At 42.7% G+C, this 26,453-nt stretch overlaps 1 protein-coding gene across 1 annotated transcript; it reads right to left on the minus strand.

Moving 5' to 3' along the window:
- Nucleotides 1-6,935: 6,935 nt before the first annotated feature.
- CRTAP (cartilage associated protein) lies at nt 6,936-25,734 on the minus strand. The gene is made up of 7 exons (XM_056857550.1): nt 25,234-25,734; nt 21,710-21,859; nt 20,099-20,270; nt 13,684-13,812; nt 12,646-12,791; nt 12,347-12,430; nt 6,936-7,065 (listed from the first exon to the last, which is right to left on the minus strand). Exons 1-7 carry the CDS (start codon nt 25,732-25,734, stop codon nt 7,009-7,011), a joined length of 1,239 nt encoding a protein of 412 aa, XP_056713528.1. The 3' UTR covers nt 6,936-7,008.
- Nucleotides 25,735-26,453: the final 719 nt, after the last annotated feature.

Raw genomic sequence — 26,453 nt, forward strand, 5'->3', positions numbered from 1 at the left:
TGCAAAGAAAATGTGGAATGGATTTTCCAGTAAGATCTCTAAACCCAGAGCTCTGGGACTGGAATGACAGCCCATGGGACTAGCACAATCCATCCTGTCATCCACACCAGCTTCTACTAGTGAGTTCGTTTGCAATGCCTGTAAACTTCTGAGGTATGCTAGCTTCACCAGATTGCCGGTTTTCTAACATCTCAGCAAAAAAATACCCACATCTTTTTTTCAGTAGCACCAACGCACCTCCCTCACTCTAGTATGCATTCCACTGCCCCACTCCAAAAAGCCATTTTATGCCTGAGAAGATCAATGCTTAACAGGTTGAGACGATGGTATACCGGAACGCTGGCGTTCAAAGAAAAAAAGGGGGAGAATCGCCCTTTGATTGGATAACCCCTCAGCCAATCCTTGGGCGATGTCACTCCCCTGCTATCCCGCACTGCGAACTATCCCACATTATATGGTTGGTTCAAACGCATGGGGAGCCTCCAGCAGCTACTTGTTTCAGACTTAATGTGGGATAGGCTGGCGTCATGCGTTTGATTATCCAGACTTAAATATTGTGGGATTAAAATATTGTGGGATAACAGAGGAGCGAACCAGGAACATTCTGCCCATGCGTTAATGCCCTATAAAGAAGTGGGCTGGCAGTTACTAAACAGTATGTGGGGAACAGTACAGTGCCGGGGGAAAGAACCCTTTCCCAGGCAGGCTCTGGCTCAGTTGCGCTTGATCAAACAGTTACAAATAGTCACAATGTTCAGTTCTTAGACCCCTGTCCTTAATCCACTCTCCTGTTATGCTAATCCTTCCAACCAAACTCTCTTCTCTTATTCCCACCCTCCAAGTCATAGCTGTCAAAATCTCAACTGACTCCACAGCTCCTATTGCCTGATTCGCAGCATCACTCTCATTGGCTCCTGCATTGCTGGCACACTTTTCACTGCCCTACCTTTTACGGTTAGCATGCAGCAATCTACACTTGGCCATACCTTTTTTCCAGTGTCTTCAAGGCCACTCTGTTCAACTGGGAAGAAACACTTAAAATGTATTTTCTTGAGCATTTGCTAACTACATTATAAAACATTACTTATTGCATTTCGGAGTCTGGTAATCAAAGTGTTTTCCCACAAAGAGCCGCAAAAAAATGAGATTGGTTAAAGCCGAATAGTGCTGTCAAAACATTTTAATCCAAACTTTAATATTATGACTTAAACCTGAGGTGGGTGGACCACAGACGGGGCTTTTTCAGGGATGGCACCCCACCTGTGGAATGTCCCGCTCCTTGAGGCTCACCTGTCATACCTACCCTGCTCTCTTTTAGGTGCCAGGCCAACACATTTCTTTTTACTCAGGCTTTTAACTAAGGAGTCAATATTTTACAATCTGCTTCTAGCCTGAGGCCTGTTTTGCACAAATCCTTTTAGGCTGCTAAACGTTTCATGCTGTTCTTGTGCTCTAATAGTGTGTTAAGTGTCATGATTTTATGCTTTTTACTGATTTTATCATGTGTTCCTTTGTGAACTGCCTGAAACAGGTTCTCTGGAGAGGCGGCATATACATTTTCTGAATAAATAAATACTAAAGGTAGACATTAAATAGTGAATATGCTACCACTTGATAGCGTTTATAAAGTCTTACCTAAAAGCTTCACTCAATTGCATAGCGAAGTAAAATTGTTGTGTGTGTTTGGGGCAGGGGCAGTTACGCAGAGTCACACACCTAACAAAAGAATATACACTTGGTCTTACATTTCATAAAATTTCACATTGGGCTGTATAAACACTGCTGTCTCCAAACGGAGTAGAAATAAAAGGCGATTAAAGGGGGGGGACGACTTATTTTAAAGCTATCTGTTTATTTTAATGCTTTAAATCGAGGCACTGAAGACAGTTGAGATACAGAATGCTGATTTGCTGAGTTGCCAGCTGTGATTTACAAAACTCCTTAGGCGATTTCTTGACTTAGCTTCTTTTTAAGCATGTAGCTTCGATTCCCCCACACTAGGTCATTCAGTCCTCAAGCTACCAGAAAAATGAAGTTGCTGTTTAAAGGATGGCAGACAACCAAGAGTTCAGACAGCTGCTATGAAGGATTAGTTGTGGGTTTTTCTCACTGCCTCGCTACAAACTGCATCACGGCTCCATGTTCAAACATTATTAAATGGGAATGTTTTCTCTGGCACCGTCTACTTCTCCTGACAGTTTGTGTATTAATTTTTAAAAAACAGAACCCAAAGTAGCTTTGGTTTATTGCAAACATTATAGATCTATCTATCTCCCCATAACAATCAGCACATCAACTGCTGGGGCTCAACAGTAGCCACAATAGAGGTTATAGAATAATTGCCTGATGGTCACACAGCCCCTTATTCTCATTATACAAAATGGGTGGGGCAATGCCTCCAACAGTATCCCTAATGGGGCAATTGAGCATGTAGAATACAGCTTACAAAGAAATCTGCAGCAGCTCTTGCCCTGTAAATGCACATAGGTCGTTTATGCATGGGAGTTTTACCTGAGGTTCGTTGCTTGCTGGACCCACACTTTCCTGTTGGGAATCTATGCATCAGTGGTCTCCAAGCTCAAATCAAGTCCCCACCCCTTTAAATGCTGCTTTGTAATTGGCTTACTTTGTAGTGCTTACTGTGTGAGAAAAAAAAACCCAAACCCAATTGCTGCATAAAAAGCACTTTAAGAAAGAAAAAAAAAGGAGCAATCTGAAAGGAGGGGGGGAGAAGAAATCCAAGCCTTGGTTTTAAAAAGATTTTCTTCTGCTCAGAAAGAGCTCGAGGAAGCAGGAAGCATTTGAATCCCTACCTCTGGACATGCTGCTTTGTAATTGGCTGTGAGAGAAACCAAACTTGCCTTATGCATGGGTTTTTCACCCGGGCTTCGTTCAGAGAAGATGGAAGAATTGGGTTAACAGAGGAATGGGAAGACCCAGACATTGCGAGGGCTGGCAGTGAGGTCATCTCTAATGGACAGAAAACTCACGCATAACTCCAAGGAACAATCAAGACAGACCGGAGGTGAATGTGAGTGAAAGTACCCATGCATAAATGACCTTGGTGTAAGCTTAAGTGCTGAACTAGGTTGATAAACAGCCTGGCATGTTTAAAGTGTTTTTAAAGCCAGTGTGGTGTAGCGGTTAAGAATGTTGGACTAGCATCTTGAAGACCCAGGTATGAATCTCTGCTCATGCCATGTAAGCTCACTGGCTGACCTTGGACCAGACACCCTCTCTCAGCCTGCATGGTATAGTGGTTAAGAGCGGTGGACTCTAATCTGGAGAACTGGGGTTGATTCTCTGCTCCTCCACATGAATGGCAGATTCTAATCTGGAGAACCAGATTAGATTCCCCACTCCTCCACTTGCAGCCTGCAGGGTGACCTTGGGCTAGTCCCAGTTTTCTCAGAACTCTTTCGGCCCCACCTGCCTCACAAGGTACCTGTTGTGGGGAGAGGGGAAGGAGCTTGTAAGCCGTTTTAAGGCTCCTTTTGGTAGAGAAAAGTGGGGTATAAAAACCAACTCTTCTTCTTCTAACCCACCTCACAGGGTTGTTGTGAGGATAAAATGAAGGAGAGCAGAACGCTGTAAGCCGCTTTGTGTCCCCATTGGGAAGAAAGGCGAGATATAAATGAGTTAAATAAATAAATAAATTCTGCCATCACGAGCACAATCGCTCTGCTTTTATAATGTAAGAGGTTCCCCCTTTGGTCTGATCCCCAAATTCATCCAACGCTAGCCTGCCACCTTTATCCAGCTGGGGGCTATCAGCACACAGAAGCAAGTCTCTGCACATGCATCCCTGCATAGATGGGGAATTGCAAACAAGTGCTGCATGTGTGGCTGCAACCCAATGAATGCCATTTTTTAAAGCTAAAATCCCACTGACCAGGCATTTGGGAGGAGTAGGAACGAGGGCCATAGGTTCAGCTAGGGGTCTTCCTCAGGCCAGAGCCCTGACATCCCTTGGGGATGCTGTGGAGTGAACCTGGGGCCTTTTGCTTTCAAAACAGCCCTCCCCATTTGAAAGAGCTATATATGTAGGACTCTGACTACTGTGCATGCGCTCTGTTAGAAAGGGACTCTTCTGAGTTAAACGAACTTAGTCCCCCTGAAGATGAGAGGTTCACACTGTCCTAAAGCCACATTTTTCAGTATGACCAGTCTGTGGATGAGCACCAAAACCCTGTGATTCTAGCAGCATGTACCTTCAAAACTCTTTGTCAACCCTTGCATGGTCACATTCACACTAGGTAGATAAACTTCACCTATGTCCTAGGGCTCTTGTACTGTCGAAAAGAACCACCAGATGAAACTCTTTAAAAGGTACTTTATTGTAACACTCAGTGCCACTCACCCACATCGGAATCAGGCACAAAATATAGCACCAACCTCCCAATTAAAAAAAGTTAAAATAAATGGGAAGCCACCCTTACGCCGCACAACTCAGTCTCTAGACTGAAAGAAAACCTGCAGAATGAGACAGTAATACAATGAATAAAAATGAAAGGACAAGTACAGCATCATCTCCCTTCAACAGCCATGCACTCAAAATATGAACATTTTGGACCAAAATGGGATGAAATGTATAAACTTGAAGTGATTTCTGTGGCTCCTCCCCTACAGATCAAAGGGCACCATAAACATTAACAGCACCGTTGTATTATTCTGCAAGAAATAGTTTTGCTATGAAGCAGCAGCTAGAATTGCCAATTCTTCCAGCAGGGTTCTTATTTATGTGATGAGCAGAACTTTAACAGGTGAAGCTTTTTCCATCACTGTATTTACATACCAGAAAAGGCTCTACCTGCTGAATGGTGCAGCTACTAAACGTACTGACAACCCTCGGCAAGCTTAGCAGCAGCCAATAAACACAAAATACAAGGACACTAACTTGAGATGGACTTCCACTGGTGCAAGGGATAAGACCTTAACAAACTATAGAAATCTATACATAAAAGCTAAAAGAATTGCTGCCTAGCAAGTCAGGGAACCTAAAGAAATCCCCTTCAAAATCACAGTTGCTATTCTTTTAACAAAAGTATTCCTTGGAGCATAGTTAATAGACAATTTCACTTGTAAGTTAATTAAATTGGATTGCAATTTTTAAATTATTCTCTAGCATGTACATTTTAGAGCCCCGTGGCACAGAGTGGTAAGCTGCAGTACTGCAGTCAAAGCTCTGCTCACAACCTGAGTTCGATCCTGACAGAAGTCAGTTGCAGGTAGCAAGCTCAAGGTTGACTCAGCCTTCCATCCTTCTGAGGTCGGCAAAACGAGCACCCAGCTTGATGTGGGTAAAGGATAAACGACTGGGGAAGGCAATGGCAAACCACCCCGTAAATATAGTCTGCCTAGTAAATGTTGTGATGTGACATCACTCTTTGGATTAGTAATGACCCAGTTATAAGTATTATATTATTAGTAATGACCCAGTTAATATTAGTAATGACCCAATTAAAAAGCACAGGGGACTTCCTTTACCTTTTATGTACATTTCAGGTATCAGAGCACTTAAGGGCTCCTAAGGCACTAGTACTTTTGAACTGGCAATATAACAGCAGAAATGAGAGTGGAACAAAAAATAGGACTAAAAATCATACATATTGCTTAAAGTGCTTTCAGTTCCTCTCTCGTGGCGTTAATGTGATTGTGTGAAATAACTTGCTTGTCCTGAAGATAGTTTCAGAGGGTAGCCACGTTGGTCTGCAGTAGAACAGCCAGCTTCAAGTCCAGAAGCACCTTAGAGACCAACAGAATTTTCACTGTTTTGGCTTCCTATTTGACAGATAAGAATCTTGTTGGTCTGTAAGGTGCTACTGGACTTAAATCTTGCTTGTCCTGGTCTCTTAACTGTAACGGAGTCCCATTATTTTTTCAACAAGAATTGCTGCTGAAATAAATACAAAAAAAAATAGATGAACTACTCATGCAGGTAAAGAATTGATTATAGAACTAGCAGGAAGTTTCCCCTGTTCTGATACCGGAAGTACAAAATGGCACTGATCTCCCCCCCTCAGGATCAGCTTCATTTGACTTTCCACATTGTTAGCTTTCCATGGTAGGTGGTGATTATGTCCGGTTGGGAAAAGGTAATGAATTCCTCACTTCTGATACAGTGTCCAAATTCATGGTATTCATGGTGGATAAGATCTGCATTATGAATATTATATCAGAAACAGGGAACTAGAAATGAGCTTCTCCAAGACTTACATATGATGAACATCAAAACCAATTTTATCAATGGATACAGAAAATTCAAGATATTTTTTTCACTTACCGTACCTCTACCCCACTGCAAAGTATCTTATAACTGGCTTGAAGATAGGAGACATAACTGATGCCTTAGTTAAGGGTGTTAAAATGAAATCATACATAAGAGATGACCTGACTGATTTGTTGGCATCCTTTAGATATGTTATGGTTTTCCTCCAAGGGTGTCAGAAAGAGCGTAATTCTCCTCAGTCAGTTCTCATGGCTTTAAGAATCAATGTAATTATTAAAATATTTGTACCCCACCTTTTCCCAAAGACTCCTGGAGACTGAGTCAAATAATGAATTTGTCAGAATAAACCAATTTGCAATGTATAAAACAGCACACCATACTTTAGAAAATGTACACGGAGTGTCTGCCTTTCTCCTTCTTTCCTTTGATTATATTCTATTAGGGAAAAACAACATTTGTGCTTGATTTAAGCCACAATGCATTTGCTGAGTGGAATGAATAGAATGAAGCTTGGTGTGTTCAAAAATTTCAACAGAGTATTTAAAAATACTGCTATAAAGAACAACAAAGCTCCAAGTGCGACAGGGTATGAAAAAAGCAATCGCTTGGTGTGGTACGGTGAAGAATTTGCAGGATGGACTAGATGACGTACAAGAAAATGTCATAAAAATCTGAGGTATTTCTAACACCTGAGCTACAAGTGGTGACTGGGGATGCGAAGGAGCAATGGTGTAATTCACTTCTTGAAAAACTTATTTTTTTAAAAAGTTTGTTAAGAATCACTGTGTTCCGCCGTCTAGTTCTAGAAGTTCATCGAGATATTCTACTACTTCGCCCTAGGAAAGATAACAAGAGAACAAATTAATTCTACACTGTGTACCCTAAAGAGCAGAAGTGTCACTTTTTAATGAAGAAAACATGGAAGTATCCGGTGAAGCTCACAGCCCAGCCAACTAACAGTGCCATCCTAAACTGAATCACATCCTTCTAAGCCTGTTAACTTCAATGGACAGTAGGACGTAACTTTGCTTAGGATAGAACTGCAAGCCTGGCTGCCAACGGAAAATTTCCCCTGATGAATACTTGTTATACATCTGGTTGTGGGCTTGGCTGGACATGATGAGAGTTGGCTTTGAGCATGTGCATGTTTTTGCACAGTTGCCACCTTTAAAAACAAACAAACAAGCCTTACTGCATTATTTATTGATATGCTGTGAAAGGCTTCACCTTCTGATTTCAAGCTGCTGCTAAGGGCAGAACATCACCCCAGGCTAGTTTTCCCTAATCAACTCCCTTTCAATGGATAATGCCTTGTGTTTACCAGAATACAGGATCTGTATGTTGTGTTGCTGAAGCCAAAATTACCTACCTGTAAGGCGCTAAATAGTTTGGGCCAGAGTAAGGACCACCCCCTCCTTTACTGTCATGCCCACCAGCTTCCTCATTAACCCTGCTCTTTGTGCTCCCACGCAGAAGTGAGGAAGCTGGTGACCAGAGACAGGGCTTTTTTGACAGTAAGCATGTCTGTAGCCGTTCCCCTTTTGGCTCAGCTGGCACCTACTTCATGTTCTTTTATGAACCAGGCCAAAATGTTTCTTTTCACCAAGGCCTTTAACTAGAGGTTTGATGTTTTTGCTTGTTTACACAATCTGCTTCTAGCCTGAGAACTGTTATAAGGATTGTTCAGGTTGCCAGATGTTTTATGCTCTTTGTCTTCAAATGTTTTTATGCTTTGGAGCTTTATTGGCTGGATTTTAATAGTTGCTAATTTTGATTGTTACCTTTTGTTTGTTTGATTGATTTTTAGGCTACCCTTTCCTGACCAAATCAGGCTCAGAGCAGCTCTCAACCCTTTAAAAACAATTTAAAATCAATCCACAAATTACAATTAAAACTAAAACATAACAAAATCCAGGTGCCTTCAAACCATAGCAGCAACAAATAGAAGAAGAAGAGTTGGTTTTTATATGCCAACTTTCTCTATCACTTAAGGAAGAATCAAACTGGCTTACTATCACCTTCTCTTCCCCTCCCCACAACAGACACCCTGTGAGGTAGGTGGGGCTGAGAAAGTGTGACTAGCCCAAGGTCACCCAGCTGACTTCATGTGGAGGAGTGGGGAAACAAATCCAGTTCACTGGATTTGCCTCTGCCACTCATTTGGAGAAGTGGGAAATCAAACCAGATTCACCAGATTAGAGTCCACTGCTCCAAACCACCAATCTTAAACACTACACCACATTATACAACAGTTACAATAACAACAAAAGCGGGAACCATTCAGAGGGAGGATAGGGAATAAATAATTTAAGTAAATAAAAATTCAGTAATTGGTCTCTGAAGAGACAGCATATAAATGTTTTAAATAAATAAAATGGCAGCTAGTTCCTGGCAAGAAGGCATACATAGATAGGGTTGCCAACCTCCAGGTGGTAGTAATCAAACGCGGCTTACAAGTGCTAGTCAGGAGTGTAGAATTCAAAATATAACACAAGACAATTATTTCCAAAATAAGGAAAACAAACAAATGCAATTCTTGCTATTAAGGTGTATATTGGAAACAATTTCAAAAGTCACAATTCTTGAGCAAAGAAATGTATATCACAATTGGTCCAATTCAGACCCCAATTCCTAGCATAAAGCTTTACAATACAAAATATAAAAGCTCAATTGCTCAATCCTTATTCATTCCGTATAAATAAATCCATAAAAGTGCGTCAGTAGGCAACGGAAACAAGACGTGATACAATGGAGATCCGGTATAATTCCATTTTGTGTAAACTTTTTCAAGCCTTCAGTCTTTCCGTGCACTATTTATTCAATGCATGAAGGAGTGTACCTTTCCTATATATTTGGACGGCAAAGTAAGCAGGGTAAAGAGAGCAGTATCTGGAATAGCATGGCTGCTACAGCAAAGACAGTTATGAAGGTCTGCTGGTGCTGAGAGCCTTGGCTGAGCCCACCTGGGCTGTAAGACTCAGCCTCTAGCAACCATCTATTACTACGGGTTAATGAAGACTGAGGGGGACGAAAGTAGACTGGATCAATGGTTGTCCTTCCTTTCCCCCAAGAGGCTTGTCGGGACTCCTGCAAAGCGGTGGTTTCAGGAATTTACAGAGGACAACTGTTTGCTTTGCTTTTAGCTGCCTCGGAACCATAAAATTGTCACGTCAGTAAACAGACACGTTGCCAAATATTATTTACCTTTCCGGTAAGTAAGCAAGTCTGCCATTACAGAAATGGCCTTCAAAACACTGCAAACTTTGGCATATGTCAATATTTGTGGACGGAGCGATTGCACTAAAAATAATGAAATCTTTTCAAACTAGCAAAAATAAACCTCATAAGTTCTCATTCAGTAACCTTGCTTTATCCCCTCCTTCATGAAAGCATATGCAAAGGTAAAAATCACCGTCCACCTTTCAGCATGCCTCCCATTTCCACATGAGCCTATACTTCATAAGATGCTTTTGTGCCTCTGTATCGGAAATGCTGTTTTTCCAGAAGCAGTTATTGCTTTTACTGGACCAACCATATCATTTGCATTCTTGACCATGCAAATACGGTATTTCCCTTGCAGTGGAACTAGATTTTTTTGGGTAACATCTAGTGTTACACTCATTTAATGTTTGGAGCTATCTAAAGTTTTCTTCCTGTCTACGTGCAAGGTTTAGGCAAACCTACCCATGTGGTTTCTATATGCTTCCTTGCTTGTGGCAGTTGGTGTGGAGTAAGGGCAAGAAGATGCATGACATGATAATGTCAAAACATGGTAATCCTGCCTCAAAATTGGGTTGGATCTAACTAGCTCTTCTGCTGGTGGATAATGAGGGGTTCCCTTTGACTATCAAAAGAACTTATGCTGGGGATCATGCAGTTCTGTATGTGCAAGGGCCATGTGGGACAGGGGCTGTAGAATGGAGGGGAATTAAAAGGGACTGAAAAACCTGGCTGGATCCAACCCATTATGGGGAGAGAAATTGACACAAAGCTGCAGTTTCAATGGAAGGCCTAAGTCAAGCATAAATTATAGTTCTAACCTCCGCTATTTCTGTAATATGTGTAGAGAAGGAAAGGTTGCAGTGGGACCTATGCTTTATTAAAAGGTTTTACTTACTCTCCCCATTTTTTTGTAATAGCTATTGTGGGTCAATGTTAGGGTTGCCAACCTACAGGTGGGGCCTGGAGCTCTCCCACTATCACAACTGATCTCCAAACAGCAGAGATCAGTTCCCCTGTAGAAAATGGCTGCTTTGGAAGGTAGACTCTATGGCATTGTACCCTGCTGAAGTCCCTCCCCAAACCCAACCCTCTGCAGGCTCCACCCCCTCAAATCTCCAGGTATTTCCCGACCCAGAGCTGGCAACCCTAATCTATGTGGAAATGCCACCTGGGATGCAGCAACATGGCGGTGGAGTAAATCCAACTCCTTCATTAGAAGATTGCTATTCTTTTCTCATTAGCACTTTCACAATATGGCATCATCATCCCTTCACGGGGAATGCAGAACCAAAACAGGGAAAGTAATTTGCAGCCAGTCGGCAAACACTTTGTTAAGTGTCAATTCCGTAGAAAGAACCCCATCTCAACATATACTTACTAGATTTCTTGGTGGCCTGCAGACTCACGGTGAAATCCTTAGCAGAGTTTCTAAGCCCTTTGACGTCAGTGGACTTAGAAGGATGGAACTGTGCTTACGACTGCACTGTAAAACACCTGGCCTTGTGTGTGTGTGTGTGTGTGTGTTTAGGCTGTCCGGCAAGAGGCTAGGTGCCCTCAGCTCCCCTTTCCTTCAACAGGAGTAGCAGAAAAAGCTAGGAGTGACCATGAAAGGACTGCAAAAGCATCATTATCTTACATAAGTATGAGAAAGTATCCTCATGCGGCTAAGCATTTTTAAATAACAATCCAATCAGAACTGGTGAAATAAAGTACTTGTGTGCCCTATATAAGAAAAGAGATTAAATGCTGAAAACGGGATTAAAAGATGAAACATTCTTGAAACCATATATCGTATCTTTATAATTTACCACTGCCCCTCAAATGCTTTAATAATACATAAGAATACCGTGAGAGTAAAGGAGAGGACCTTTTATAAAGGGAACTTTTATAATGGGAACTGCCGAATAGCACTTTTAAATTATTGATTTTTAACTGGTTTTTAAATGTAGGTTATGCATTTTATTAACTAGTGGTTTTTATGTATATTATTGTATTTTATAATTATTTATGTTGTAAGCCATCTTGAGTTCTAGAAGGTAGAAAAGTGGCTAATAATTGTATTGTGATTTATTGTATTTTTATATGATGTCAGCTGTCCTGAGCCCAGCCTTTTGGCTGGGGAGTGAGGGCGGGATACAAAACTAAATAAATAAATGTTTAAATAAACAAATACATAAATAAACAAAGAGATATACCGGAGGGGAAGTGGTAAGACCTAGTGAATGGGGACAACCAGAAAAGGTTCTTCAAAAACCTTAAGCCCTATGAAGAATAACAGCTACACTCATTTTTAATATGCTAAATGTTGCCAGGAGACAAGAAATGGAAGTATATGTTACATGGGACAAATTACTGTCTGATGGTACTGAAATAAGGTTTTTGTTCCTCTGCGCAATCTGTTTGCCAAAGTTTTCATTTCTGGTGTAAAAAACTAGAAATTACACTTCAGCTAAAACACAGGGCTGCCACCTTATTTTCTGGCCTCTTTCTGTCTCTTTAACAGCAACCCGCTGGTGAAAAGTACAGTCAAGTTGCAGCTGACTTATGGCGACCCTGTAGGATTTCCAAGGCAAGAGCCGTTCAGGGGCGGTTTCCCATTGCCTGCCTCTGCGTAGCAAACCTGAACTTCCTTAGAGGTCTCCCATCCAAGTACTAACCAGGGCCAACCATGCTTAGCTTCCGAGATCTGATGCAGCCTGACGTAAATAAAGAAGGTGAGAAAGTACAAGAAAAGTTTAACTGGCTCAATTTCTGTATGTCAGACTGCATGGAAGTAGGACCATGGAGGGAAACAGAAGTGGCAACCCTACCAAAACACTGCAAAATGGCATTCCGATTTATTTCAGAAAGATCATTTCTTTTTTAAAAGCCAGTGGCACTTCTCACTACACTTACCTCATCATCATCCATCACGTATTCTTTTGCGAATTCATACATCTCTTTTTGGAGCGTTGTTATGTTGTGATACTGAACTGCTTCCTAGAAGGAGAATAGCAAAGCTTTGGGTCAGAATAGTAAAATAACGCTGCCTCAGCCTTCACAGTTCACACAGCTTTCCACAGGCATGAAAGAGATGTGATCTACTCTCCCTGGATCACTTTCTATAAGTCTACTGGGTTTAATGTGTTAGTGCCTCCTGTGGAACAACATACTCTTGTGGCTACACACTGCAACAATCCTTCCATTTCACTTACAGGTCTCGGCTGGAAGTCTTCATCTGTCAGTCCCCATTTGTCTTTATGATACTGGTAGTAGACTAGATTCTGTTTCATCACTTCATCTTTCTGATCAAAGAGCATGTAACTAGCGACGCACGGTGCTGCGTTCTTCAAATCGTTCACTGAATTAATGCAGAACAAAACAAAAGTCAGCTTCTCAAGAGAATGTTTTTGAGCAGCTAATACTTTAACAGTCTGAATGCAGAGGTCACACTAGGGACGCGGGTGTGTGTTGTGCAATTCGAGTACCTATATGCATATTTATAAATTCTCATTTTGAAAATCTTACAGATCTACAAAGTAGGATTTTACAGACAGGTCTCAAAATCTTTTTTTCTTTCTCCCCATCCTTCCACCCTCCCATACCATACTAATGCCAACATATATGCAAGTCAGTAGGCTGGTTCCAGACTAAATTTTCCATCAGTGGAATGGAACTTTCCTGCCTCCCCCCACCTCCCCACTGCAGCCCACTGATCTCCACAAAATGCTGCTCCTGAGGGGAAACGCTACCCTGAGGAATGACATGGGGTAGGGGTGGGGTCCGGAGCCAGAGTGGAGAATCAGTTTCAACTTCCAATTTAGACTGGATCCAGCCCAATACTAGGATCTGCAGGGATATTTTCTGAGAGAGTACTGATTACCGTCGTTTGCTTCATTGTGGATACATCTCTGTGCACAAGAAATTAAAAATTCTTCATCACACAGAAAACCGATTAGAACTTTTCTGCACAACCAGAAACTGATTTACAAATTATAGCATGAGACAGGACGGTTAAAGGGATTCTGTTAGACCCAGTATTTTCAGTTTTCTGTGCATAGGTTGGAGATCTGTTAAATTTATCATCCTAGTATCATGCACTGGCTCAGTTAGGAGGCAAAACTAGGATTTTCTTTGCTAGAGAACGGAAACATTTTATAAGTGCCAAACATAAATCCAATTGATAAATTAAAGCTGTTTTACAAAGTTAGTAACAATCCCACTTCAGTTTTGAGGCAAATCCCCTTACTTACACTTGTAATAGGCAAACTGCAAATAGTGGTACATAGTTGCCACAAATTTCTCCACCATGTAGCCTCCTATAACAGGTGTCAGATCAGTTTCACACTTCAGTTTGCATTCTAGGACTTGGATATAGTGATCTAAAAACAAACAAACCAATCAGCCATGTTCTGGACATTAGATAGCCATTTCAGATTACTGACCAACATTTCTACTCCGTATAAACCTATCTCCAGAACTTCCAATTTGTTTGGCTCTTGTGAGAGTAAAGTCAAAGAAACACTGATGGTAACAATAAAACATTTCAATCGACAGCTGTGTAGAAGCCTTTCCCAGAAAAATTACTCTTGACTGTAGCGCCATCTATAGGTAGCAACTGACAAAGATTTCTTAGACACAAATGATATTTCTAATTATTTATAATCATGATATATTTATTACTGTAGAACAATATTCACATAACTTACATTGTTGGCATTTCAGGGTTTTATTCAGCAGTTACCTTGGGTGACAATGCTTACACCCAGAGAAAGAGGAGGAATATTCCTAATTACAGCTTAATTAACATAGATAATGGAGTCCTAACACAGAGCATTAAAAAAAAAACCCAGCTTAAAGTGGTGTAAAAGCAGCAGTGGGGAGGGGAGTGCTTAACCCTTTTCCAACCTGCTGTTTTTCCACTCCAGATCACTCCCCGCGTCTTTTCCATTGGCAAAACTCAGAATGCGCATTTACCCGCATTCTGCATCCTGCTGGCAAAAACCCTCTGGCGTGGGATGATTTGTTGCAGTAAGTGGGAAACCAAAGCAATCCTTTTTGCTCAAAATCCCCTCTCTGAACTAATTTTCCTTTTAAAAAAATTTTGACATTGAGGCTCTATCTCACATATTTATGCGTAATTAGACATGAAATGGAGTGGAACTAGTGTTTGTTGTTTAAATATCACTTTTAAATATCACTTTTTCCCTCCATGTGTGGCCAATCTTTATGTGTTATGATACTGATTAGAATACCATGGAAGTTTTGCCCCTGGTAGTTAATGCTCTGATACCACAGGTTGGTCTCCTGCGTGAAACATTTCTTCCCAATTCAGATTACCAAACATCACAGTATTCTGCCTTGTGGCTATTTGCTAGTATTGCATGATACCATAAATTTATACACAGAACATGGCAGAAGTAAACACAGAAAGGTGGAGAACTGTTAGATTCGAGTCCAGTCGCACCTTGGAGACCAGCAAGATATTTGGGGTCTGAGCTTCGAGTCAAAGCTTCCTTCGTGAGCTATCGATGAAGGTAACAGATACTGACTCGCAAAAGCTCATACCCCAAAAATTTCAATGGTCTCTTAAGGTGTTATTCAAATCTAACATTCTACTGCAGACCAACACGGCTAACCCTCTGAAACGAAAGAACTGTGTGGCCATCAAAAATGCAAGATGTACAAAGTGTTTACGATGAATTATTATGCCTAAAGATAATAACGGGCGCTTTCACACATGCCAGATAATGCACTTTCAATCCACTTTCAATGCACTTTGCAGTTGGATTTTACTGTGTGAAGAAGAACCTACAGTTTTAGAAGTCAAAGCTGTATTGAGAGCAATCGGGAGAAACAAATCACCAGGAGCAGATGGGATATCAATAGGGCTATTCCAAGCCACAGAAACGGAGTCCATCAAAATCTTTTTCTTTTTTTAATAAATTTTTTATTATTTTTCCAGATTAATCACATAGTTTAACAATTGACATAAGCAATAAAAAGTAAAAACAAATAGGAATCATTGTTAAAGATATTTGTGTATAATCAAAGAAATATTGACTTCCCCTACACCTCCCTCCATCTTGTGATAAATTAGTAATCTCTTTTGCATAAAATTCTAGTCCTGATATTGTTGCTAATATTTATTAATAGTTAGTACTATCATATAAAAGAAAGAAAAAAGGGAAAAGAAAATAAAAGAAGAAAAATAGTGACTCTCACTAATAATAAATGGATTAGTATAGTAGAAAACATTTAATTGCTGCCATTAAAAATTAATTATTTTGTAAGTCCTCCATTTCTCATTAACACTCATTTAATACATTTTATATTTCTAGTAAATTAATATAATATATGGTTCTATTTCCATTATAGCCAATCCTTTTAACCAGTTCCTTTTTAATCTCATCCAAAAGAGAAACTAGACTCTTTTAAATTAGTCCCTTTGTCCGGAATTTCCAGCATTTCCTTCTTTTCATCATTAACAGTAAGCGTCGAAGAGCATCTTTGGAAATTGTTGGTAGAGTCTCTTCTGCAGATAGATGATCTCCATGGTAAATCCACGTTGCAATATCTTGCACCTCAAATTCAAAGAAAAGGATCCTGACAGCCCCAGTTTTTCTACTCATTAAGTCCTCCAAGCAGATGTTGAAAAGTTCATCAGGCAGATTGAAGAGACAGAGGTCAAAGTCACTCACATTCAGATCCATTGTTGTCAGCTGGGCTATTGCAGTTTGTTTATTGTAGTTCTCGATTTCCTTTGCAGGATTCTTCTGTTCTTCATCTTTCTTGTCAACTAGAGGGCCCTTTAGTATCACCTCTGACCTCATTGTGATAATTTGGGTTTTTATGTCTTTAAGATCGTCTAAGATGATATCCAGTTTTTGATTAATAAGTTGGTATGAAATGTTCATCAGAGAATTGTTCCATCTGTTTAGTCAGATATTCCATGGTTGCTTCTTCTGAGAATTTCTGTTGAAAATAAGTTGGTAAAATCCAGGCAAATATACCAGTATAGTAAATAAAGAAGTGTTGCAGGAATCAAGGTCGTAAACCTTCCGTTCCTTGTGTTCAGGAACTTGGGAGATATTTGCCAGTACACACTAATGCCACACTTCCGATTCCAAGTTCTCTGGCTCTCTCGCGATGATAGATTGTTTCCGGGAAGGACGTGGCAGGAAAGCTTTGTTTAGTTAGAAAGACGACTCTTCGGGGTGGGGGAGATTTCTCCTCCTCCCTCCCCTTTATACGTAGTAGTTCCTGATTGGTAACTGAAGCGTCTTTCAAAAATCTTAGTTGTTATGTCTTCCCACTAATCAAATTGATAAGATTCCTGCTGGGTTATCTGATCTTTTCTTGTTTTTAAAGAGTCATTTAAACATTGAGTGGGGAGATACGGATTCAACAGATGTATTTAGCAGTCTCCCGGGACTTCCAAATCCAGGTAAACCAAAAGAATTCTTTTAAACTTACTCAGATTTTAGGAGAGTAGGTATTCTTACTTCTGTATAGTTGCTTAGATAGTAGTAGATAGGGGAGAGCGAAGCCTAATTCCAAAGAGAAGTCTGCGGCGATTTATAACCCCTCAAGCTAGGCGGGACTGCTACTGAATCTCCGAAGTGTTAAAACTCAGAGAGTTCAGGAGTCAAACCGCTCTTCATCGGCAGCAGGAGATTCCTTGACACCCGTTCCACTATTTAGGAATCGGGAGGGGCGCATTGGCACCCCTATTTAAGACGTTACTTGGTTTCCCACCGGGAGCCTCCGGGGAGACACAGTGCTTCGCTCAGCAGCCCTAGCAGAAGTTGAGGCCATAAAAATCTTGACAAGAATATGCCAACAGATATGAAAAACAAAACAATGGCCCACAGACTGGAAACGATCCATTTACATTCCAATTCCCAAAAAAGGAGACATCAAAGATTGCAGCAACTATCGGACCATCGCATTAATTTCTCAAGCAAGTAAAGTGATGCTCAAAATCTTACAGCAAAGGCTGTTACCATATATGGAACGAGAAATGCCTGATGTTCAAGCTGGTTTCAGAAAAGGAAGAGGCACTAGAGATTATATTGCAAATATACGATGGTTACTGGAGCATATGAGAGAATTTCATAGATTACAGCAAAGCTTTTGACTATGTGGATCATGAAAAGCTATGGCTGGTTTTAAAGGAAATGGGTGTGCCACTACATCTGATCGTTTTGATGTGCAATATGTACTCTGGACAAGAGGCCACAGTTAGAACAGAATATGGAGAAACGGAATGGTTTCCAATTGGCAAAGGTGTCAGACAAGGATGTATTTTATCTCCCTATCTCTTCAATCTATATGCAGAACATATAATTAGGAAAGCTGGATTAGATTTAGATGAAGGTGGAGTGAAAATTGGAGGGAGGAACATTAATAATTTGAGATATGCTGACGACACTACATTATTGGCAGAAAATAGTGAAGACTTGAAACGACTACTGCTGAAAGTTAAAAGAGAAAGTGCCAAAGCAGGACTACAGCTGAACATCAAGAAAACAAAAGTAATGACTAAAGGAGAATAACACAACTTTAAGGTTGACAATGAGGAAATTGAAATTGTTCAAGACTTTCTATTCCTTGGCTCCACCATCAACCAAAAGGGAGACTGCAGCCAAGAAATCAAGAGGAGATTGAGACTGGGAAGGGCAGCCATGAAGGACCTAGAAAATATTTTGAAGTGTAAGGATGTGTCACTGGCCACCAAGACTAGATTAATTCATGCCATCGTATTCCCTATTACTATGTATGGGTGTGAAAGCTGGACAGTGAAGAAAGCTGATAGGAAGAAAATAGATTCCTTTGCAATGTGGTGTTGGAGGAGAGTGTTATGGATTCCGTGGACTGCCAAAAAACAAAACAAATCAGTGGGTTATAGATCAAATCAAGCCTGAACTGACCCTAGAAGCTAAAATGACTAAACTGAAGCTATCGTATTTTGGTCACGTCATGAGACGACAAGAGTCACTGGAAAAGACTGTCATGCTAGGAAAAGTTGAGGGCAGCAGGAAAAGAGGAAAACCCAACAAGAGATGGATTGACTCAATAAAGAAGCACAGCCTTCAATTTGCAAGATCTGAGCAAGGCTGTCAAAGATAGGACATTTTGGAGGACTTTCATTCATAGGGTCGCCATGAGTCAGAAGTGACTTGACGGCACTTAACACACACACACACACAAGGTCTCTCATCCCTGACCTGGATGAGCCAGGTTAGCCCGATCTCATCAGATCTCGGAAGCTAAGCAGAGGCAGCCCTGGTTAGTATTTGGATGGGAGACCACCAAAGAAGTCCAGGGTTGTTATGCAGAGGCAGGCAATGGCAAACCACCTCTCTTTGTCTCTTGCCCTGGAATCCCTACGGGATCTTGATAAGTTGGCTGTGACTTGATTGCACTTTCCACCACCAATAGGTCTATCAATGGCTATTAACCATGATGACAGTGGAACGGGAACTTCAGAATTCTGCCTTTGTCATGTGCTGGAAGCAGTCGACAGATGTTGGCAGCTGGCTCAGCTTATGGGCTTCCCTGTGGCATCTGGCTGGCTACTGTTGGAAAGAGGGTGGACTACGTGGACCACTGATCAGATCCAGCAGGGCTACTCTTATGTTCATATGTGCTGCCAGTTAATAGAAGTCTAAACTCTAAAACACATGCTTTACCCATGTTCCCTTAATTTGTTTCAGCAGAACCAATCTATTTATCTGTGTGACTGTTTAGGCAGCCCGCATCTGTGTCAGCATAAGACATCTTGGGAGCCAGTGTGGTGTAGTGGTTAAGAGTGGCAGACGCTAATCTGGTGAACCAGGTTCATTTCCCCTCTCCTCTGCATGAAGCCTGCTGGGTGACCCTGGCCTAGTCACAGTTGTCTCAGAACTCTCTCAGCCCCACCTACATCACAAGATGCCTTGTGTGTGTGGGGGGGGAGGGAAGGCGATTGTAAGCCGCTTTGGCACTCCTTAAAAGTTAGAGAAAAAGGTATAAAAAACTCTTCTACACCAGCGTAGTGTAGCGGTTAAGAGTGGTGGTTTGGAGTGGTAGACTCAGATCTGGAGAACCAGGTTTGATTCCCCACTCCTCCACATGAGTGGCGGAGGCTAATCTGGTGAACTGGATTTGTTTCTCCACTCCTACACACGAAGCCAGCAAGTTACAGCTCTGTTAGAGATCTCTCAGTCCCACCTACCACACAGGGTGTCTGTTGTGGGGAGGGGAAGGGAAGGTGATTGTAAACTGGTTTGAGTCTCCCTTAAGTGGTAGAGAAGGTCGGCACATAAAAACCAACTCCTCTTCTTCTTTCTGCCCTCCTCACTTTTTGCTTCTTTCACATCGATCCTGATTAAGAATTCTGAAGAGCTAAAAGCCTGCACACTGTTTTGTGTTATTTTACAGCTGGTCTTAAGAAAAGGTGTTACGTGATGTAGCGGAAGTTTGGTTTGGACCGATATTGCTTCATGCAGCCACTAGCACCATCGAGTATCCTTTGAGTACACCTCCCCTCCCTACCTGCACCCCTGACAACCAGTGTTTCCAGAAAGGAAATCCAAAAATAGCACATATCAAACAGGAGTGTTTTAGGAGACTAAAGAAGCCTTCTAGAGCCCTCCCCCCAAATTTTAGGAAACAATTGCCCACCTGCTATGGATAGATAGAACTCTTTAAAATCTGTGATCTCCCGTGAGACTTCACAGGCAGCTAAGCAGTCATCGTAGGCTTTGAAGAAATCCGGAAGTGCCAGCTCCATGTCTGTGATGGAAGTCCTCCAGTTTTCTCCATTGTATGCCCTCACTGCCCTGATAAAGAGAGTCTGAGGAAACCAGGAAAAAAAATCATATAGCATGGGTACTATATTGGCTCTTTGATGCTCAGTAATTTGAAGACTGTGTCTCGCAGGACAAATTTACTGCACAAAAACCACTTTGGTGCAGGAAACTGCATGAATTCAGTGCGTGACAGACGTGTCTATTTTATCATGTATTCATGCAGCAGGAAACCAGTGTTGCTTCCAGCTATCCGTAAAAGGACGTGTATAACTCATAACACGTTACATATTGGCACATAAGATTTATGCAAGAAAGTGATTTCCATAGAAGAAATTTCATCTTGTGTGAAATAGCCCTCAGTATGTTACCATTATATCAGTCTCCCTCTTTTTTTCAGTCACTTCAATACCACAGTATCATGAAGGGAGGAAAATCCAGATAAATGAAACATAACTAATGAATATTGGGGAATAAGAATTCATTTCAGACAGGATACTGTAGCCGAATAATATGCGAAACTAGAAGGACACAGCATCCCTATATGTCTCAGTCAAAATCAAAACATTCTATTACACAAAGCTCTGAAGTCATTCAAGGTTCCTCAGTCCTGTTTGTCTTCGTGCACATTGAAACTGAAGAGCTACACATGAAAATGTAGCGACTAACACATCTGTTAGTCTAAAAAACTAGTCATTTGAAAATATGCTTTACGCGGCTCTATCCTTAGTTATGTCAACTGGAAGATAACAATCCTATAACGCTTTCCTCCAAGTAAGCCCCACTGAAGAGAACTGAGTAGGATTCTCATAGGCCTGCTTTAGGATGCCACTTGTATCTAGGGTTGCCAACCTCCAGGTGGTGGCTGGCGATCTCCTGCTAATACTGATCTACAGCTGATAGAGATCAGTTCACCTGGAATAAATGGCCGCTTTGGTAACTGAACCCTATGGCATTGAAGTTCCTCCCCGAGATCCGCCCTCCTCAGGCTCTGCCCAAAGAACCCCCCGCTGGTGGCAAAGAGGGACCTGGAAACCCTACTTGCATCTGTGCCAAGCTAACACAGAAGATCAGAAGTGATGCACTGAAAATCAAATGGCAAAAGAAAGTTGGTGAGGAGGAGCTGGCTTAGTTAAGATGCTACCTGCAACAGCAGGATTGGGTCCACTCCTTGCACCAGTATTGAATGCAACAACTCTTACTTCCAGTAAAGCATGGCTCCGACTAGACTATAAAAAGTACAGCAAGTGGGATGAGAGAGTAATGACAATTTAATGAATCAAAAATAGCTTTAGTGGGTGTTTCTTTGTGGGGGTGGAGGGTGTACAGAATAGAATCATAGAGTTGGAAGGGGCCACCAGGGTCATCAACCCCCTGCACAATGCAGGAAATTCACAACTACCTCCCCCACACACCCCCAGTGACCCCTACTCCATGCCCAGAGTTCAGAGACAGCCAAGGAATATGAGTAGGAAAGGAAACGTACCTCATATGATTTTGTTTCTAAATCTTTAATGTAATCCTCAGCATCGGGCAGGCTTTTGTAATATGCCATGTTCCTTTTCATCATCTCATCGTCAGGATGTTTCAGAAGAAACGTGTGTGCTGCTGCAATCGCTTTTGGAAAGTTATTTGCCTAGCCAAAAAAAGGATTAACAATACACATTTGAGTATCCCTTTTTAAAGGCCGTTCCCCTCCTTCTAGAGTTTTACAGTGAAATCCCAAGAACACATTCCTCATTACATCTGCTTAGGACTGGTCTCTTTAAGCCACTGGTTCCCAACCAGGGGTCCATGGACCCCCAGGGGTCCACGAGAACTAAATTAAGGTCCGCGAAACAAAGTTATAAACCCATAATAAATTAATATTTTCAATTAAAGGTTCTCTATTATAAAATAAAAAGGTAAAGGTAAAGGTCCCCTGTGCAAGCACCCGGTCATTCCTGACCCATGGGGAGACGTCACATCTCGACGTTTTCTAGGCAGACTTTGTTTTGCGGGGTGGTTTGCCAGTGCCTTCCCCAGTCATCTTCCCTTTACCCCCAGCAAGCTGGGTACTCATTTGACCGACCTCGGAAGGATGGAAGGCTGAGTCAACCTTGAGCCGGCTACCTGAAACTGACTTCTGTCAGGATCGAACTCAGGTCGTGAGCAGAGCTTTTGACTGCAGTACTGCAGCTTAACACTCTGCGCCACGGGGCTCCTATTATAAAATATATATATTCAAATATAATTCTAAGTTTAATGTTTAACTAACAGTTATGATTAAAGTTTATTTTCAAATTCCCGGAATTTTTATTTTGAACCTTGGGGTCCCTGCACCGAACAAAGAAGTCCTAGTGGTCCCTGGTCAAAAAAAGATTGGGAACCACTGCTTTAAGCAGATACATTTCTAAAATGGCAAGATATATAAACCAAGCTTATTTTCAAACCTTGCAAAAATCCAAGGAGTTTAATAAATGATTTGGCTCTAGAGGCACACAAGGAAATATAGACTACAAGCTTTGGACAACTAAGATGGGCAATTCACAGGACAACACATCTTGCTCTGCTGTATCTGGCACTTAAGGGCATATCTGTTTGGCTAAGATTTGAAATACCGGGGTGTTCTAGGTAACAGATATTCTGAGTTGCAGGGAAACCATGTATCAACAAGTAACATGTATGTTTTGAAGCAGACAATGGCCAGACAGGGCCGTTGGATCCAAATGGGTAAGCTGGGAGCATCGCAACAAGCCATGCAACATGGGAACAGGTGCAGGATGCAGTGCTGAAACAGACAAAAAATCTTGGATTGTATCATGAACCTATTGTGAGGTACATGAGAAAAGCTGTTGCTCTGAAAACATCGGTCCTAAATCAAAAGGAGAAAAGGCAGGAACACAGAGGTACAAAAACACACATGCCCAATTGGCTAAAACTGGGTACATGGAAGAGATATGCGAGTGAGGAATTAGGTTTATAAATAGGGGATTGTTGAACATATTTATATTTTCCAAGGAACAGCATGCCATGCCACTGTATCCTCTCAACGCCCTTGTGAGGTAGGTTAGGCTGAGAGACAGTGCCCAGTCCAAGGTTTGAGAAAAGCAGAAAGCACTCTAGGAAAAGGATTGCAGAGAGGGTTACTCTGGGCAGGGCAAGGATATTATGTCTGAGGTCATGTAGGGACATGCAGGGTGTCCTGGCTGCCCCATGACACAGGGAAGCCTGGGGTTCACGATGAAGCCCAGAGATGGGATGTATAACACAGGAAGGGCTACAGACTTTCCACTTTTATATGCAGAGACTCAGTAACGCTTTACTGCATGGCAGGCAGACACAAACCGATGAAGGTTCCCTTCCACTATGGAGATGAAGCAAATAGGCAAAATGTCATCTTTTGAGGCCCATCTTAGAACTGGTAAAGAGTTTGAATCTTTGTCCTAACACAAAGCGTAAGATGGACAACATTTGTTTCATAAAACAGGAATCCCAGTGGCACTTTAAAGACTAACAATATTTGTTCTAACATAGATTGGAGTCCAGTACGCATTTCGGCCATACTGCTCTCAGTTTTGGTCTAAATTATCAGGTTGTTATTTTGTGTTTATTTGAGCTCTATGTCCATATTTATAATTCAAGCATAGAGGCTACAGCAGGGCAGTATACAAGTAATTGATTTTTGTAGGTAATAAATTCATCATACGTAATTGCAGAACATCATTTCAAATCATAGAATAGAACCATAGAATAGAGTTGGAAAGGACTACCAGGGTCATCTAGTCCAACCCCCTGCACAATGCAGGAAATGCACAACTACCTCCCCCCCACACCCCCAGTGACCCCCAGTCCATGCCCAGAAGATGGCCAAGGTGCCCTCCCTCTCATGATCTGCCTAAGGTCATAGAATCAGCACTGCTGACAGATGGCCATCCAACCTCTTCTTAAAAACCTCCGGGGAAGGAGAGCTCACCACCTCCTGAGGAAGCCTGTTCCACCGAGGAACCGCTCTGTTAGAAAATTCTTCCTAACGTCTAGTATTAATTAGACTTAATTTTGGCCCTTATGTATGGTTGTTCTTGAACATATTAATTTTATGCCAATAAAGGAATGATGATGATGTTGAACATAAGAAAAGGCCCATCAAGTCCAGCAGTCTGATCACACAGTGGCCAACCAGGTGCCTCTAGGAAGCCAAAACAAGAAGACTGCAGCAGCACCATCCTGCCTGTGTCCCACAGCACCCAATATAATGGGCCTGCTCTGATCCTGGAGAGAATAGGCATGCATCATGACTGGTATCCGTTTTGACTAGTAGCCATGAATCGCCCTCTCCTCCATGAACACGCCCACTCCCCTCTTCAAGCCTCCCAAGCGCTTGACGCATGAACACACATGAAGCTGACTTATACTGAATCAGACCCTCGGTCCATCAAAGTCAGTATTGTCTACCCAGACCGGCAGCGGCTCTCCAGGGTCTCAGGCAGGGGTCTTTCACATCACCTACTTGCCTGGTTCCTCTAACTGGAGATGCCGGGGATTGAACCTGGGACCGTCTGCATGCCAAGCAGAGGCTCAACCACTCAGCCACAGCCTCTCCCCAAACTGAGATCACATGAAGCTGCCTTCTACTGAATCAGACCATCAAGGTCCATCAAAGTCAGTGTTGTCTACCCAGACCAGCAGCAGCTCTCCAGGGTTCTCAGGCTCTTTCACATCACCTCCTTGCCTGGTCCCTTTAACTGGAGATGCCGGGGGTTGAACCTGGGACCGTCTGCATGCTCTACCACTGAGCCACGGCCCCACTCCATGGCTCTCCAGGGTCTCAGGCAGAGGTCTTTCCCATCACCTACTTGCCTAGTCCCTTTAACTGGTCATGCCGGGGATTGAACCTGGGACCTTCTGCATGCCAAGCAGAGGCTCTACCACTGAGCCACAGCCCCTCCCCTAAGGCAGAGTAAGCCTCAGGGCTACTTAATTCTGCAGGAGAGGCGCGCCGAGCCGAGCCAGGAGGGGGAGCGCCCCTACCTTGAAGTAGGCGTACTGCAGGAACTTGTAGGGCTCGCGGCGCTGGAATTCCTCGAGCACCTCCCGGCTGGGCTGGGCCTGGCGGAAGGCCGGCAGCCCTTGCTTGCAGCGCCTCAGGCACTGCGCCCGGCGCAGCAGCGCCCCGAAGTGGCGCAGCTCCGGGAAGCCCTGGAAGCGGCCCGGCGGCAGGGGGCCCGGCTCGTCGGGCGCGGCCGCCGCCGCCGCCTCCTCCTCCTCCTCCATGCGGACGGCGCTGCAGTTGATGTGGCAGAAGGCCTCGCTGTCGCGCAGGAGGCGGTGGAGGCGGAGGCTGACCTCCAGGTAGCTGACGCTGTCGGGCCAGTTCTCGCCGGTGTACTGGTCCAGGCCGTAGCGGTAGGCCGACTCGAGGGGCATCAGCTCGTCCCGCGGGAAGCTGCGGAAGCTGTAGCGCTCGTACTGGGCCCGCGGCCGGCCCAGCAGCAGGCAGAAGGCGGCCCACAGCAGCCGGCGCCGCCACATCCTTGCCCGGGCCTTCGCAGCGCGGCCGGGACACCACGGCGCCGGAAAGGGCGAGGGGGGGAAGTTCGGGGGCGGGCGGGGAGAGCCTCCCTCCTCCCCCCCCCGTTGCTGCCAGGGGCGGCGGCTGGTGGGCTGGCCCTGCTCCCAACGCCGCCCTTGGAAAGCGGAGGAAGGGGCGAGGCGAGGCGAGCGCTGCGGAGAAGCGCGTTCCTGGAGAAACTTCGGCTCCAGAAAGCCCCTTCTTGCGCCAAACGCTCCCCATTCCCCTATGCTGGCGCTCCTCAAGTGTTTTTTTTTTAATATATATATATATAGTTATAAAAATTAATAAAAAAATTTATAATTTTTATTAATTTTTATAACAAAACAAAAAAATACAATTAAGATAATACCAAAAATATATAACAAAAGGTAATACAAAAGAGTATCCATATATACTTATTACTACATTCGTAGTTACAAAGTTATTAAGACCAAAAAGATACCCCGTCGACCCACCGCCCACCTTAAAAATGTGACCCATCACCCGACTGCCGGAGAAGTGTCCTCCAAGACCACGGTTACACAGCCCGGATAACCTACAAGAACCAATGAACTCTGACCGTGAAAGCCTTCGACAATATTTTGTCCTCTTAACAGTTTTTAAAAATATCTATCAACAATAAAATATAAAGATATTAAGACTAGTTTCTAGAACTCACTAATTAAAGTGGTAAAAT

Source organism: Euleptes europaea, chromosome 11 (assembly GCF_029931775.1).
Source record: "Euleptes europaea isolate rEulEur1 chromosome 11, rEulEur1.hap1, whole genome shotgun sequence".
In the NCBI taxonomy this organism is placed as follows: Eukaryota; Metazoa; Chordata; class Lepidosauria; order Squamata; family Sphaerodactylidae; genus Euleptes; species Euleptes europaea.